At 43.3% G+C, this 16266-nt stretch overlaps 1 protein-coding gene across 1 annotated transcript in view; it reads right to left on the bottom strand.

Moving 5' to 3' along the window:
• Positions 1 to 14221: 14221 nt before the first annotated feature.
• zfyve27 (zinc finger, FYVE domain containing 27) overlaps positions 14222 to 16266 on the bottom strand; it is a 204803-nt gene continuing 202758 nt past the window's right edge. Inside the window, exon 11 of the mRNA XM_059947154.1 lies at positions 14222 to 14729. Coding sequence (XP_059803137.1) covers positions 14665 to 14729 — 65 coding nt within the window. The 3' untranslated portion in view covers positions 14222 to 14664. The remainder of the gene's footprint in view (positions 14730 to 16266) is intronic.

Genomic DNA, 16266 nt, shown 5'->3' with positions numbered 1-16266 from the left:
CTATTCTTCCCAGTCACTACAAAATTTAGTTCATTCTCATCTGAAAGTCATCAGAGGCTGATGAGATGCCAAAAGTGAGTCTCTGGAAGGCATAGCATCCATATGGTGTGATAAACGTTGTGAGTTTCTCTGTCTCGGCTGCAAAATGGATCTGCCACAACTCTGAGTTTGCATCTACTTTGGTGGAGAACTTAGTTCCACCCACAACACCCAATACATGCTCAGCAGAGGCCAAAATAAACTTCTCCACCCTCACTGCATTTTCAATTTTGTTAGATCAACACAGATCCGCACTGTACCATCTGGCTTGGGAACAGGAACGATGTCCGCACACCAGTCAGTAGGTCCTTTCACCCTAGTTATGATGTCAACTGCCTCCATTTGCTCAAGTTCAGCTTTGATTTTGTTCATCAATGGGACTGGCATACACTTTGCAGTGATCCAAGAGTAATGGGTCGCTGAACGTTGTTTAGCAAGTCCAACTTTGCAATGCCATTCAACCTCTCAATGGCATGTTGTCCCAGCAGTGGTGAGAAGAGATTCTGAACAACATGGATATCCTCTTTTAACTGTTTCTCACTTTTACAGATGGAAGTAGTAAACATTCCTTTCACCTGAGCTTATGTTTCCCTGATCCCATGAACACTTTCTTTGTTGGGTTTAGCGTAGAGTCTGTTTTCTTCACCAGTTTTGTGGACAGAGATTTGGAGATGGCTGTGACATCCAACCCAATGTCCATTTTGAATGTCACTGCCTCACTTTGCAACTGAACCATAGTACTCTAGCCTTGTCTTCTTAAATCTAGAGCCCCAAGGAAAATTCTCTCTTCATTTAATTCATGGTCTTCTTTGACCTCCTGAAGAACTGTTTTTGAGTGACACTGGCTTTTATAATGGCCAACTCTATTGTGACATCTCATTTCTTTTACTGGACAGAACTTTTTGGCTTGGGATGGAGACTTGCTGCATCTCTTGCAGTTGGACATTTTACCTGCTCTTTGTTTTGCTTGAGCGAAGTTCTCCTGTCACCTCTTTCTGACTACACTTTGTTTGTACCCTTCTTTTTGTACAGCTTCTAGCTTTACTTCAGCATCCTCTTCATGCCTGAACTCTGCCTGTTGCTGATGAACATTCTTGCTCTGACAGACTGTTCTTGTGAGTTATGTCTGCGAATGATACCTCTCAGACAATTTGGTGTCTAGTAGCCCGACAACAATCCTGTCTCTAATTAGATAATTTCTCAGCTTTCCATAAGCACAGTTATCTGACAGGGCATACAATGTTGTGATGAAGTCATTTACACTTTCATCTAGCTCCTGTTTTCTGGAGTTGAGCTTTGCTGTCTCATATATCACATTTTGCTTTCCTGTGAAATATTCTTTGAATTTGTCCTGTACTGCTTTGTACTCATTTTTCTGAGCATCTGACAGTACCAATGATGCTTTGTTATCTATGCAGTATATCAGTGTATTTATTTGATGCTTTCCTGAAGCCTGAGTGAGATTGCTTACAACCCTAAATCTCTCAAAGTATCTGAGCTAACTCAATGTCTCCTGGTTTAGAGAAATCAAATGTCTAGGGGAGAGGGTGCTTTATTAGCAAAGTAGATGTAGATACTGCAGGTATTTGCTCCATTCCCCTGGTTGCTTATTTATTAGTTTACTTATTTGGATTACAAAATTCTTTACTCTTCCTGAGACTTTGACTGACTTCTCTGCTTTGTCTGCATCTCTGTGCACTTCCCCTGGCTAGCGGCTCACTGATTTTTACAACGTGTCCACTTTTGGGTGCAGCCTGAAGGCATTGCCTAGCAACCCTTTCCAGTTCTCAGCTCATTTAGCAAACTAGGCAGTTTAGGTTGATAAGGCTTTGGTTATTTTTCATTAATGTATGCAAACAAGATGAGTCTCACTGTAAATTCTTGCTTGCTGGGGATTTCCTTTGGTCTGTAGCCCAAATTCATTGATAATCAACCACTTAGGACACCATGTTGTGTTTGATATGAGGGAGAGTGCAGGGAACACCAGTGCAGCAGCCTGCAGGATATTCAACTGAACTTTATCAATACAATGTGATCTCCTCCCATGAGGGAGCGGCTAACTGAGTGGCAATGGAATACCACTAACTACCGCAAAATGTCCGAAGCAGTGTGGATCATTGGATTATAAGAACAAGTCATGCTGACTGTAAATTCTTCATGATCTACCACTCTAAGATGACACAACTCTCAAAGCTGGTTACGCTCTCCCCCAAGATCCAGTGAATCATCTTTGAAAATCTCTACCAACTGCATCAGCGTTTTAAAAACTTACTACAGAGCAGTCATCAGATACCAATACAGCTTGCTAAATGTACTGCACCCACCTTTTCTTAAACACTCATTTTCAGTTGGCCAAGATGAGGTTCCTGAGAAGTCTTGGACTGGATCTGATTTGAAAATGCTTTTTATTTTGTAACGATCTCATCTTCAGTTGTGTTAATGAAATTGGACCCTTCAGGGAATATTTTAAAGATTTTGTTTGCGTTAAGTTCTGGTTGCTTCGTTCCATTGAGGATGTGGAGGCTTCGGAGAGGCAGCAGAAGAGATGTTGCCTCAAGTAGAGTGCATGTAGTGTAAGGAGAGGTTGGACAAACTTGGGATGTTTTCTTTAGGGCCACTGAGTTTAGTGAGGAGGTGCTGATAAAAGTTTATAAGATATTGAGAGGCATAGATAGGCATCTGATACCTTCTTCTCAAGGTCAAAATGACCATTACCCGAAGGCATGCATTTAAGGTGAGAGGGTTTAAGTTTAAAGATGATGTGTAGGGCAGGCTTGATTTTACAGAGTGGTGATTGCCTGGAATGCAATGACAAGGGTGGTGGTGGAGGAAGCAGATATGATAGAAACATTTAAGAGGTTCCTAGAATCTGCAGATAATGGAGGGCTACGGGCATTGTGTAGACAGAGGGGATTAGTATAGTCAAGTGTTCAATTTCTATCTTAATGAATTAACATTATGGGCTGAAGGGCTGCTCCTGTGCTCTACTGTTCTATGTTCTAAATAACAATTCCAGGCTATGGAGATTAGCAAGACTTATTGAGTTTGAATGGGAACTTGAGGGAAACAGAGAATTCTCTCAAAATGGAGAGTGTTGGACAGAGATAGATATTAGTGGAGTTTGAACTACTGTACATGGAGGCAAAAGCCAGGAACTTCTCATCTGTGAGGTTTCTGTGAGGCATTGCAGAACCATGTGCTGAAGTTTGAACAGTAGGGTCAATGCGGCATTGGCTTTATGATGAGGTGTTGCTTTGCTACCCGTTGTTTTCTGTGCTGTTCTCCTGAGCAATGTGGGCATGCCATCTTGGTGCTGGAATGTGTGGTGACACTTGTGGGCTGCCCCCAGTATATCCTTAGGTTGTTTTCATTGTTTACACAAACAACATATTTCACTGTTGTGTTTCGATGTACACTTGATAATTTAAATCTTGAGGAGAGATGGACGAAAGTTGGCCTGTGCACTCGGAATGACACAGGGCTGATCGCAATGAGGCTGACAACATCCCAAGAGGGAGAGCAGGAAGGAAAAGTTATGAGGTTACATTTCACTGGGAGGTCTGGAACTGAAGAGCTCACTCTGGGTAAACAGATGTAAGGTCAGGACTGTGATGAGAAGCATTGTCTTTAGAAATATGCAGATCTTGGACCCACAGCGATTCATTCTTGCCTTTATTGAAGGCTGAGATTGATAAGAAAGGAATGAGAGCTGAAACCATGAATATACTAAATGGTATAGAGTTGGAGGATTAGGAGGACTGGCTCCATTCATACACACGCAATGGTGGCGTTACTGAATTAGCATATCCAGAAGGCATGGGCAACATCCATCACCAAAGATCTTCACTATTTAGGCCATGCCATCTTCTCGCTTCTATCATTGGGCAGGAGGTACAGATGCCTAAAGTCCAACACCAGTAAGTTCAAGAACACCTACTTCCCTTCAACCATACTTGAACCAATTGGCACAACCCTCATCATTATAGTTTAGTAACACTACGACCGCTTTGAACATTGTTTTTGTTCTGATTGAGTTCGTCCTTGCGAAGTTCATGCAGTTTATGTTTCTTGTGAGTGCTGCTTATACATTGCTTATGTGCTTACTTCTGCTGCAAGTAAGTTTTTCATTGAAGCTATGTGTATATATACTTGTGCATTCAACTAAAAATTGACTTTGAACCTCAACCCAATGGTGCAGTCTGAGAATTGAGTTTCATTTCATTTCATTTATAACAGCATAACATTTTACCTATTTGATTTTGACATTATATACATTCTGTTTTTATTATTGCTGTTCATATGTCTTTTATATTATCTGTTTGCTAAACTCCTCCTCTGATTTGTATATTCTTTATTTGAAAATCAATAAAAAGATTGGAAAATGAGTTTCAAAACCATTCTGAACCGTGTACCTGTCAGTAATAATCTAGCTGACCTAGCATTTTTTTCCAGGGGATGGCTACCCGCTGCCCATGCTCATTCTGCATATCTTTCTGCACTGTAGAAGCATCCTAACTACACGCATCATGGCTTGTATGTTATCCTCTCCGTGGACTCTAGATCTTGAAAATTCAAGAACATAGCACAGTCCAGCACAGGAACAAGCCCTTCAGCCCACATTATCTGTGGAATGGCGCCAAGTTAAACTGAATTGATTTTTACCTGTGAACGATCCATATCCATCCATTCCTTGCCTGAGCTCTGATTTCCTCCCACATTCCAGTGATGTACAGGTTAGGGTCAGTAAGCTGTGGAAGCATGATGACCCCTGCAGTGTGGCTGCCCCCAGCGCATTTGAACTGTGCTGGTCATTGACGTAAATGATGCATTTCACTCTACATTTCCATCTACATGTGACAATAAGAAGCCAATCTTTAAATCAAAGTTCAAAGTAAATTTATTATCAAAGTACATACATGTCACCGCATCCAGCCTTGAGATCCATTTTAAAATGTGCACGTGCTGGTCTAAATGCATTTTAAACATCAAATTTGTATATCTGCTTCCATCACTACCCCGGCAGCCTATTCCAGTCACCCACCCACATCCCTGTAAAATGAACTTACTCCAATCATCTCCTCTCAACTTTGTCCCTTTCACCTTAAAGCAGGACAGCAAGTAGTAATCGATTAATAATATGGCGAGGTCTGTCTGCAGCCAACAGAGGATGGTTAGTATGATTTACTGCTGCATCCGTTGACGCACGGGGACAAACATCAAGTGCTGCTGGCAGATAATCAAATGGGTGAAAGACCCTCCTTAGCGTGCCAGTACAACCAGATGTCCGTGGGGGAACGCTGCCAACTGGCTCATTCCTGGCTGCAGGAGTACGTGTTGAGGGACGCACTGGACAGGGAGAAACCAGGTTGGGTGAGCAAGCCCCTGAATTACTGTAGTGGCGTACCACCCCAGGGGGAAGCATGAGTGGCAACAATGGTATTGGTTTTAAGGAATGTAATAGGACACTGTTGAATACATTGACCATGAATGTAAGAATAATAAACCATTACAGAGTTTATTTTTGTAATTTTTGTTAGAAATCAAGTTTATTTTGATAATAAAAAAAATCCGCTGAGCTGTGTGGCTTTAGTTCATGTTACATGCTATGTTGGTGCCAGAATGTGTGGCGATATTTGTGTGCTGCCCACAGCACATCCTTGTAGTTGGTGTTGGTTGTTAACGCAAATGACACATTTTACTGTATGCTTCTGTGTCTGTGATAAATTAAGCTGAATCTGAAACGTAGATTCTCATTGGAACATGATGATTGAAGCCTGAGGCCCAACATTCAGGTACATGGGAGGGAAGAAAAGGGCTCCTTTTGTTTTGTTGCTGTTGTATTGTTGTTGCTGCTTGTGTTCTGCTGAACATTGCAGGTATGCGATGTTGGTGCCGGAATGTGTGGTGACATCTTTGTCCTCCCCCCAGCACATCCATAGGTTGCGTTGCTCGTTAACACAAACGACACATTTCACTGCATTTTTCCATGTGCCCGTGATAAGTGAATCTGAACCTGAACATGGGGGTTTGAGGTAATTCCGATTCTCTCCATCTAGTCTTGAAGGCATCTGTGGAACCAGACCCTTTGCAGTCTGCAGGCCTGGTCAAAGCCACCCTCGCCAGCTCCAGTCAGCACAGCTGGCAAAACCACTCGATTAATTTCCGCTGAATTATAGTCACGAGAAAACAAACAAGCCACTTAGTTCACAATTACCCCAGAGATAAATAGTATGTTGGAAATGATCAGTACATAACCCAGCGTCTGTGGTTGTTTAACTGGATATTTCCTTTTGATGAACATTACAAGCTAACTGTGGGAAGAAAAATCACCACATCATTCCTGCAATGAGACATCTGGGCTTCATGGATTTGAAAATAAATAACTCACACTGAAACTCTCATCTAATGCAAGGAAGTTGGTCTGAAACATCAATGGAAATACAAAGTAATGTCCAGTGAGGCAAGAGACCAGAATTCTGCTTTTCTCCTGCAGCTTTCCACTTGGCACGATGTCTGACTCATTTTGAATTGGAGTCAGAGTTGCGATTTTGGACACACAGCCACCACGGTATCTGTCTACTCTAGAGTAACTAGGTGGTAATATTCTGGCTTCTTCCCTCTTCTATTCCAGTCCTAATGAAGGGTTTCAGCCTGAAACATCAACTGTTTATTCCCCTCTATATATGCTACCATGCTGAGCTTCTACAGCATTTTCTGTGCGTTGCACAGGATTTACATCATCTGCAGAAGCTCATTTATAACTTGCTACTCCACTGCAAAGCCTCTCCAAGGTACTGTATGTCTGCCCTGTAAAAGTTGAAGTCTTCTCTTTGATGAGAGTTCAGCAAAACCCTTTCTCACTGCACCCCTTCTGTGCACCTATCACCTGCCAGCCTGTACCCCTTTTCTTCCTTCCACCTTCCGATTCTGCATTCTGCCTCCTTCCTTTCCGGTCATGATGAAAGGTCTGAGCATGAACCGTCAACTGTTTATCCTCTCCACAGACGCTGCCTGACTTGCTGAGTCCCTCCGGCATTTTGTGGGGGCCGATCAGGATTTCCAGCATCTGCCGAAACGCTTGTGTGAATGATTAGATCATGTTTATTTTTGGTGCTAATTTTGGAATAAGCGTTAGCTTGTGCACTGTCCTTCAAAACAGTATCACAAGATCTTTGTGTCCACTGGAGGGTTTGTGTCTCATCTGAAACTTGAGCCTCGGGACACCGCAGCACTCCTTCGGGGTGTGCTGGGCGCTACAAGCCTCTGTGCTCCCTGTTGTGTTCCAGTCTCTGGATGGCAACGGTACCCGGGGAGTCGCAGCCTCAACCATCTTAATAGGTTAAAATCAATGTCAAAACCCAAAGCCAACATCATCTTTTAAAAAGTCCTGAGTGAGTCTGGAAATTGAAGCCTGAAGGTAAAACTCATAGTCAGCAAGTGGTGGGGTGGTCTGAAGTTGGAGACCTGATGTCGGACAAGGACTAGAGGTCCAGAGGGCATCTTTCCTGGAGTTGGAGGCCTGTGTGTGGGTGGGTAGGTGGGAGATATGGGAAAGGGGCTTGTTTTGCTGCTGTTGTCTTGTTTTGTTTCTGTTTGTCTTATTCTGTGGGTGAAGTCATTGTTAATACAATCAGTGCATTTCACTGTATGTTTCCATGTTCCTCTGATAAATATACCCAGATCTGAAGGGATTGTAGATGCCGGAATCTGGAAGAACACACAAGATGCGGATGGCTCCCAGCGGTTCGAGCATCCCAGTGGATGGAAATGGACAGTCGAGGGTTCAGGTCGAAACACTTCCATGGACCAATTATCTAACCTTGAGTGTCTGGATCCCTGAAGAATCCACCAATGGGAACAACTACCCTCTACACACACAGATATACACACACACCACACCACACCACACACCCCACCACACCACACGAGATTCTGCAGATGTTAGAAGTCTTGAGTAACTCACACAAAATACTGGAGGAACTCAAAGATCAGGCAGCATCTAATGAGGGGAATGATTAACATTTCAGGCTTAGACCCTTCATAGGTTCCTCCAGCATTTTGTAAGTATTCCCTTAACCCTCTAAAGCAGACACATTGTCTATAATATATTAACCTCCTGAACTAAGGAGAGGACAACTACAACTACCCCTGTCCAAGCATGTTGCTGAAACCCTTCATCAGCAACCAATCTCCCCTGCACCATCACTGAGAACACAGTGACCAGAATTGGAGTAATTTTGCTTTTTGCTCTGAAATTTAAGTTCAACATCATCCTTCCTTTGTCCTAGTCAGTTGGGCTTTTCTCAAAGGTCCCTACCAGCAATGGCAACAGCCTTCCAGGTACTCCCCTGTGAAGATGCTTTGCTCATGTTTTTTTGCTCTACATAGGACATAACAGCACAGTACTCATCCAACTCATCCATGATGTTGTGCTGACCTTTGAACCTACTATCAATCTAACCCTTCCCTCCCACATATTCCTCCCTTTTTCTGTCATCTATGTGCCTAAGAGTTTCTTTCTTAAATGCCTCTCATGTGTCTGCCATGACCGCTACCTTCGTCAATGAGTTCCATGAACCCACCACTCTGCGCAAAAGCTTACCTCTGACTTCCCCCTCCAATACCTCCCTCCAATCACCTTAAAATTATACCCCGCGTGTTAGCCATTTCCACCCCAGAAAGAAGTCTCTGACTGTCCATTCAGTCTATGCTTTATCATTTCGTACACCTCAAAAAATCACCTCTCATCCTCCTTTACTCCAAAGGGAAAAGCCCTAGTGCTTTCTTTCAGACCTCGATGAAAACATTTTGTGGAGACACGTCTCATTTCAAGTCTTATGACCATAGAATGGACTGAAAGTGCAAGACTATTCTACAAGAAAGACAAGACATCTGACTCCTGGTCTTATTCACCTAGGGCACTTATTTTCATAACCTTTGCCCCCAACTTTGTTAGGTATCTACCACATATGCAAATGCTTGCATTTTCACACCACACCCTCTGCTTCCTTGGAGTGTCTGTACTTCATCAGTGCAATGCTTGTTGTAAAGCTGACAGTGTTAACGTGAATAGCTGTAAACTAAAGCCAACGGTTCCTCACTCCCCAACACAGGGAAGATAAATGAGAAACCAAAACGAACTGTGTTGGTAATCTATGCAAATGATGCATTCATGGTACATGTTACAAATAAAATGAATCTTTCGTCTTTCTTAAAAGATGGGAACAACTTAACTGCAGCTTCATTGAGCCATAGAGTATGGAAACAGGCTCTTTAACTCACCCAGTCTGTGCCAACCATCAATCATCTATTTACCCTAATCCTACATTAATCCCGTGTTTTATTCTTCCCACATTCCACAAACTCCAGATCGATTAACCCACCACCTGCATATTTTGGGACGTGGGGTAAACCGGAGCACCTGAGGGAACCTGGGCATGGGGAGAACGTACAAACTTCACACATGGATAGTATATGGGCAGAATAAACATTATTATATGTAACAATGACACTGGAGTGGAGACAGTCGAGGGTTTCACCTTCCAAGGGGTAAATGTCACCAATAGCTTGACCTAGTCCAGCTTGTAGATGCAATGGCTAAGAAAGCACACCAATGACTCTATTTCCTCAGAGTGATAAGGAAATTTGGCATGTGCCCAATGATTCTTACCAATCTTTACAGATTAGCAAGGAGTCTATCTGGATACATCACACCTTGGTAATGGTAACTGCTCTGCCCAAGGCCACACAAAACTACAGAAAATTACCAGAGGCCAGACCATCACAGAAACCAACCTCAGCTTCACTGACTCCGGCACAATTCCTGCTGCCTCAAGAGAGCAGCTCACATCGCCAAAGAGCTCTTCCTCCACCCTGATAATTCCTTCTTTAGACCCCCATCAGGCAAAAGATACACGAGAACATGTACCACCAGGCTCAAGAGCAGCTTCTATCCTGCTGTCTCAAGCCTCTCGTGTGGACTTTGTGTGAAAAAGATGATCTCTTCATTTATCAGCCTCCTTCCACCTTACTTACCCGCTTGCATTTTCTCTGTTACTGAAGCAGCATACTCTGCATTCTGTTACTGCTTTTCCTTTTGTTCTACCTTCATGTACAGTACTGTGCAAAAGTCTTGGGCACAAGCATACTGAGACTTTTGCACAGTACCATATTTGTCAATATGGAGCAGAGAGCAAGTTTGTAAATCTGCTAGGAGCAGAGAGTGTTGGGATTGGTGAGGGTGGAGCACCACGGGAGGGGGGTGGGCAGGTGACAGAGAAGGAGTGCCGGGGCAGGAGGTGGCATGGGTGCAGACACACCCAGCCCTGAGACACCAGGCAAGGTAATTTGATTCCAAACAATTGGTTTATTACAGAATGTATCTCTGGTACTTCCTGTTCCCTCTGCTTTTCCCAACCATGATTCCCCTCTCCCTGTCCCTTTCCCACTCTCAGTCCACAATAGGGACCCATATCATAATCACATTTATCATCACTCATGTCTGTCATAATTTTTTACAACAGCTGTACACCATAATACATAAAATTGCTAAAGTACTATGCTAAATCCTTAGGGACCCTAATTATATATGTGCCTAAGACCTTTGCACAGTACTGTAGTTATGTTTGGAATGATCTGCCTGAATGGCACATAAACCAAATCTCTTTAGAATTAGAAGGATATTCATTACCACTGCCTATTTATTTATTGAGATACAGTGCAAAATAGATCCATCCGGCCCTTCAGCCCTGGGAGGATTGCACCACCCAGCAATCCTCCAGTTTAATCTTAGCCTAATCGTGGGACAATTTACAATGACCAATTAACCAGTACGTCTTTGGATTGTGGGAGGAAACTGGGGCGCCCAGAGGAAACCCACAGGATCACGGGGAGAATGTACAAAGTCCTTACTGGCGGTTGTGGGAATTTAAAGCGGGTCGCTGGTACTGTAACCACAATGTTACCATGCCATCTTGTATGATGTGAACTTAGTTGTTTGCAATAGCAGCACAGTGCAATTATATATTACTACAAACTACAAAATAAATAGTGGAAGAAAATGGAATAACGAGGTGGTTCATGGACCATTCAGAAATCTGTTGGTAGAGGGGAAGAAGCTGTTTGTGAACTATTGAATGTGGGTCTTCTGGCTCCTGTATCTCCTTCCTAAGAGTAGTGACAAAAGGATGTGTTCCATATCCTACTGTATCTAGTATATGTGACAATAATAAACTAATTAGCAATTACCAAAGTATCAGGGTGTCAAGTACCTCCACAACAGACAGGATCTCCCGGTTGCCACTCACTTCAACTCTGCTTCACATTCCCATTCGGATATGTCCATACATGGCCTCCTCTACTGCCATGATGAGGCCAAACTCCGGTTGGAGGAGCAACACCTCATAGACCGTCTGGGTAGTATCCAGCCCCCTGATACGAACATCAAATTCTCCAACTTCTGGTAATTCCATCACTCTCCCTTCCCCCATCCCACTTTCACTCTGCCTCCTCTTCTAACCTCTCTCATGATTCTGCCTTCTACTACTACCCAAAGTGCTTTCCCCTTAGATTCCTTCTTCACCTCTCCTGCCTATCCCCTCCCTTGATCTTTCCTCTGATCGGTTTCTCATCTGGCACATTCCACCCTCCCCCCACCTTCTTTATAGGGCCCCTCCCACTCTTTATTCCTGACGAAGGGTCTCGACCTAAAACGTTGACTGCTCCTTTCAACGGATGCTGCCTGACCTGCTGAGTTCATCCAGCTTTTTTGTACATGATGGTATCACACTGCTAGTGGTACCATTGGCTGCATCTCTGTTTGGAGTCACTGCATTTCCACATCAACTAGTACATGCTCCTTTGTGCTTGAGCGCTTCACAATAAGAAGAAGGAGAAAGCCCTTATCTCCAAGTGGAATTATCAGGACGCTGTCGTTTTTTTTAGCAGGCTTTCTTATTTTTTACGAGGCCGAGTTGCTAGCTCGACGCTCAACCCAGCACGGATGGAAAGTGTGCAAGAGTTGGATTCAAACTCTGGCGCTGATGCCACTTCGGCACCAGCCGGCTGCTTCACAATAAGTTTCAGATTAATTATCGCTGACATATATTGTGAAATTTGTTGTTGCAGCTTCAAAGTGCAATACATAAGATATACTACAACTTACTATAAGAGTGCAAAAAGAAAGCAAAAATAGTGAGGTAGTGTTCATGGGTTCATTGTCTGATGTCCATTCAGAAATCTGATGGTGGAGAGGAAGGAGCTGTTCCTAAAACACTGAGTGTGTGGCTTTGGACTCCTGTAGCTCCTCTCTGATGAATGTAATGAGAAGAGGGCAGGCTGTAACGCACAGGATTGTGGGTGGTGGAGATCCTTAATGGTAGATGCTGCCTTTTGAAGATATCATCGATGGTGGGGAGGCCATGCCCATGAAGGAGCTAGCTGAGTTTACAACCCTTGGCAGGATTTTCCGATCCTGTGCACTGGAGCCTGCATACCCACTGGTGATGCAAACTGTCCGAATGTTCTCCACAGCACATCTGTAGAAATTTGCTAGTCTTCGGGGGGGGGGGGGGGGTGCCCAGAGGCAAGGACACTGATACAGAGACAGGTTCAAATCACATTGTTCATACAGATGAATAAATCTGCAACTTTGAAAAGTCAGTCACAAACCCGGGTTGTTCAATAGTTCAGTTTAATGTCAGAGAATGTAAAACCAGAAATCCATCTTATTTACTGGTGATCTCCAGGGGAAATTTCTGCTCTCTTAACTCAGCGTGGGCTGTATGCACCCCCAGATCCACCAATGTAGTTGATTCCAAACAGCCTGCTCGATTCTGGGGGTTATTAGGGATGGATGTTGTGGGAGGGTGTACCACTGGTGGGCCCTCAGGTAAGAGCCCTCTCTCTCAGACCTGGACCCAGACAGCTGAGCAACAGTGACACCACAAGGGATTGCTCAGTTCTTCGAAAGACTCCAGATGGTTGGAGAACATCACCACTCTTTGGGGCCATCAGGTGACAGGAGTCTGAAGACCCACTCAGAATCAGCGTCTCCTTCCCTATTGCCATACTGTGCTTGATTGACCTGAAAAAACCTAATTCTACCTCAGACTGTGTTTTTTTCCTCTCTCTCAACTTGCACTGGGGCCACTATGTTTATTTTGTTGAGTACGTTATGCATGATTTATGTTAACTGAAGTTTATGTTAACTTATGTTTGCAATGTACAGTGCTGATACTGTAATAAGCTAATTTTCATAGCATTTATGCCTATGACAATAAACTTGAACTTGATTATTTCAAACATTTTTTAAGAAATTCAATCTACCAGTTTAATTTTTAAAGTCTATTGTGACACACAGGGAGAATGCTTCCATTCCATTAACATCAAAGACTTAGGTTAGTGCTCCTTATGATATTTTTATCACAGGACATTGGTACAATAAACCCCAACAGGGTAGTAGAATGAGGTTCAATAGGCACTTTCAAAAGAGAGCAGGATAAGCCCTTGCTGGGGAGATCATCAGCGGGCTGCAGGAGAGTTTGGGGCTGACTCGAACTGGCGTTGGATGGTTGTGTGAATTCTAGAAGCAGAAGCAGGATCCTCGTGCCTATTTGCCATTCGCTGTCATCGACCTCAGCACCATTTTGTAGCACTAACCTATTTATTTTACGCTGCTTTTATGTCTATAGAGTGGATTCCAGTTAATTGGAACACATCAAGGTCAGTACAATTTGGCCCAATTAAGTGGCTGCCCTTACTAATCAAGAACCTACCAATCTCTGCTTTAAATATAAACAATGACTTGGCCTCCAAAGCCATCTCTGGCACAGATTCACCACCTTCTGGCTAAAGAAATTCCTCCTCATCTCTGCTCTAAATGAACATCCCTCTCGTCCATCTGCACTGCACTTTTTCTGGAACTGTTAACACTATAGTCTACATACTCCTTCTTCCCTTTGTACCACCTCAATGTACTTACGTGAAAAATGATCCGTCTGGATGGCATGCAAACAAGTTTTTCCACTGTATCTCGGTATGTGCTACAATAATAAATCAACTACCAACCTGTTAGGAAACATTACAAAGAAAAAGAGGCATTTTCCCCACACTGTAGTTAATTCTATGACTACAGTGCCCCACCCAGTAAAGCATCAGACCCTTAAATCATGTACCAATCATGTTCTGCAATGTGCCATTTTTTTATTGAGAAAAATCAAACCAGCATCACAGATATTAAGTAAATCATAAAGAAATGCAGTTTATGGGCTTAGCAAGTTTTACCAGCTCTTTAAATATTCTTCTACATCACACACTATACAAAAAAAAAGTATCTAATCTCATCATATATACAATAGAAGGCAACATTTAAAGTTACGGATACATATTCTTTTGTGAGACTTTATATTATATCACTGGTTCCAGAAACAAAGTTGCCCTTTGTAATCGGAGCACTTCCCGGATCCCCATGACTGTGAAACTCGGAGGGCTGGTACAATCCGCTCATGTCCATCGCTTCATTGTCGAGTGTGCCGATTCAGTGAAGTTCATTTAAAAGATAAAGTAAAATGCACATACAAAAAGAGGAGGAAGGGAGAAAGAGAGAAGGGAAGAAAGGGGTCCATCCTATTTGCTCAAAAGGTAATAGCACTGAGCACATACGAACACTGTCTCTCGCTGAGCGTCCGGTGCTGAAATAGAGAGAGAGAGAGAGAACGTGATTTTAATACATTAGCATTCTGATACCCAGTATTTTTGTTCCATTTGTTTTCATTCAGCAACATCCCTAAATTGCCTTGCTATTCTGGTGGTGACTCGCTTTTGAACCTTTTGAAGTACAAAATTCCCTGAAAATGAAGTCCATAAGACCATAAAAGCAAAATTATGCTGTTTGGCCCATCTAGTTTACGCTGTAATTTCATCATGCCTGAGGAGTAAAAACATAGAAAGCACAGAAAACCTACAGTACAATACAGGCCCTTCAGCCCACAATGCTGTGCCGAACATGTCCCTACCTTAGAAATTACCTAGGATCACCTATAGCCCTCTATTTTCCCAAGCTCCATGTACCCATCCAAAAGTCTCTTAAAAGACCCTATCGTATCTGCCTCCACCACCGTTGCCGGCAGCCCATTCCACACACTCACAACTCTCTGGAGTAAAAAACTTACCCCTGACATCTCCTCTGTACCTACTCCCCAGCACCTTAAACCCGTGTCCTCTTGTGGCAACCATTTCAGCCCTGGGAAAAAGCCTCTGATTATCCACAAGATCAACGTCTCTCATTATCTTGTACACCTCTGTCAGGACACCTCTCATCCTCCGTCACTCCAAGGAGAAAAGGCTGAGTTCATTCAACCTATTCTCATAAGGCATGCTCCCCAATCCAGGCAACATCCTTGTAAATCTCCTCTGCACCCTTTCTATGGTTTCCACATCTTTCCTGTAATGAGGCGACCAAACCTGAGCACAGTACACCAAGTGGGGTCTGACCAGGGTCCTATATAGCTGCAACATTACCTCTCTGCTCCTAAATTCAATTCCAAGATTGATGAAGGCCAATACACCGTACGCCTTCTTAACCACAGAGTCAACTTGCGCAGCTGCTTTGAGCGTCCTATGGACTCGGACCCCAAGATCCCTCTGATCCTCCACACTGCCAAGAGTCTTACCATTAATACTACATTCTGCCATCATATTTGACCTACCAAAATGAACCACCTCACACTTACCTTTGATACTCAGCTGCCACTTCTCAGCCCAGTTTTGCATCTTATTAATGTCCCGCTGTAACCTAACAGCCTGCCACATTATCCGCAACACCTCCAACTTTTGTGTTATCAGCAAACTTACTAACCCATCCCTCCACTTCCTCATCCAGGTCATTTAAAAAAATCACAAAGAGTAAGGGTCCCAGAACAGATCCTGGATGTACTCCACTGGTGACCGACCTCCATGCAGAATATGATCCGTCTACAACCACTCTTTGCCTTCTGTGGGCAAGCCAGTTCTAGATTCACAAAACAATGTCCCCTTGGATCCCATGCCTCCTTACTTTCTCAATAAGCCTTGCATGGGGTACCTTATCAAGTGCCTTGCTGAAATCCATATACACTACATCTACTGCTCTTCCTTCATCCTGGCTTCCACAGCCACCTGTAGCAATGAATTCCACCCTCTTACTAAAGAAATTCTTCCTAATCTCTGTTCTAAAGGGAAATCCTTGTA

Source organism: Hypanus sabinus, chromosome 22 (assembly GCF_030144855.1).
Source record: "Hypanus sabinus isolate sHypSab1 chromosome 22, sHypSab1.hap1, whole genome shotgun sequence".
Taxonomy (NCBI): domain Eukaryota; kingdom Metazoa; phylum Chordata; class Chondrichthyes; order Myliobatiformes; family Dasyatidae; genus Hypanus; species Hypanus sabinus.
This window is presented reverse-complemented; position numbering and strand designations above follow the sequence as displayed.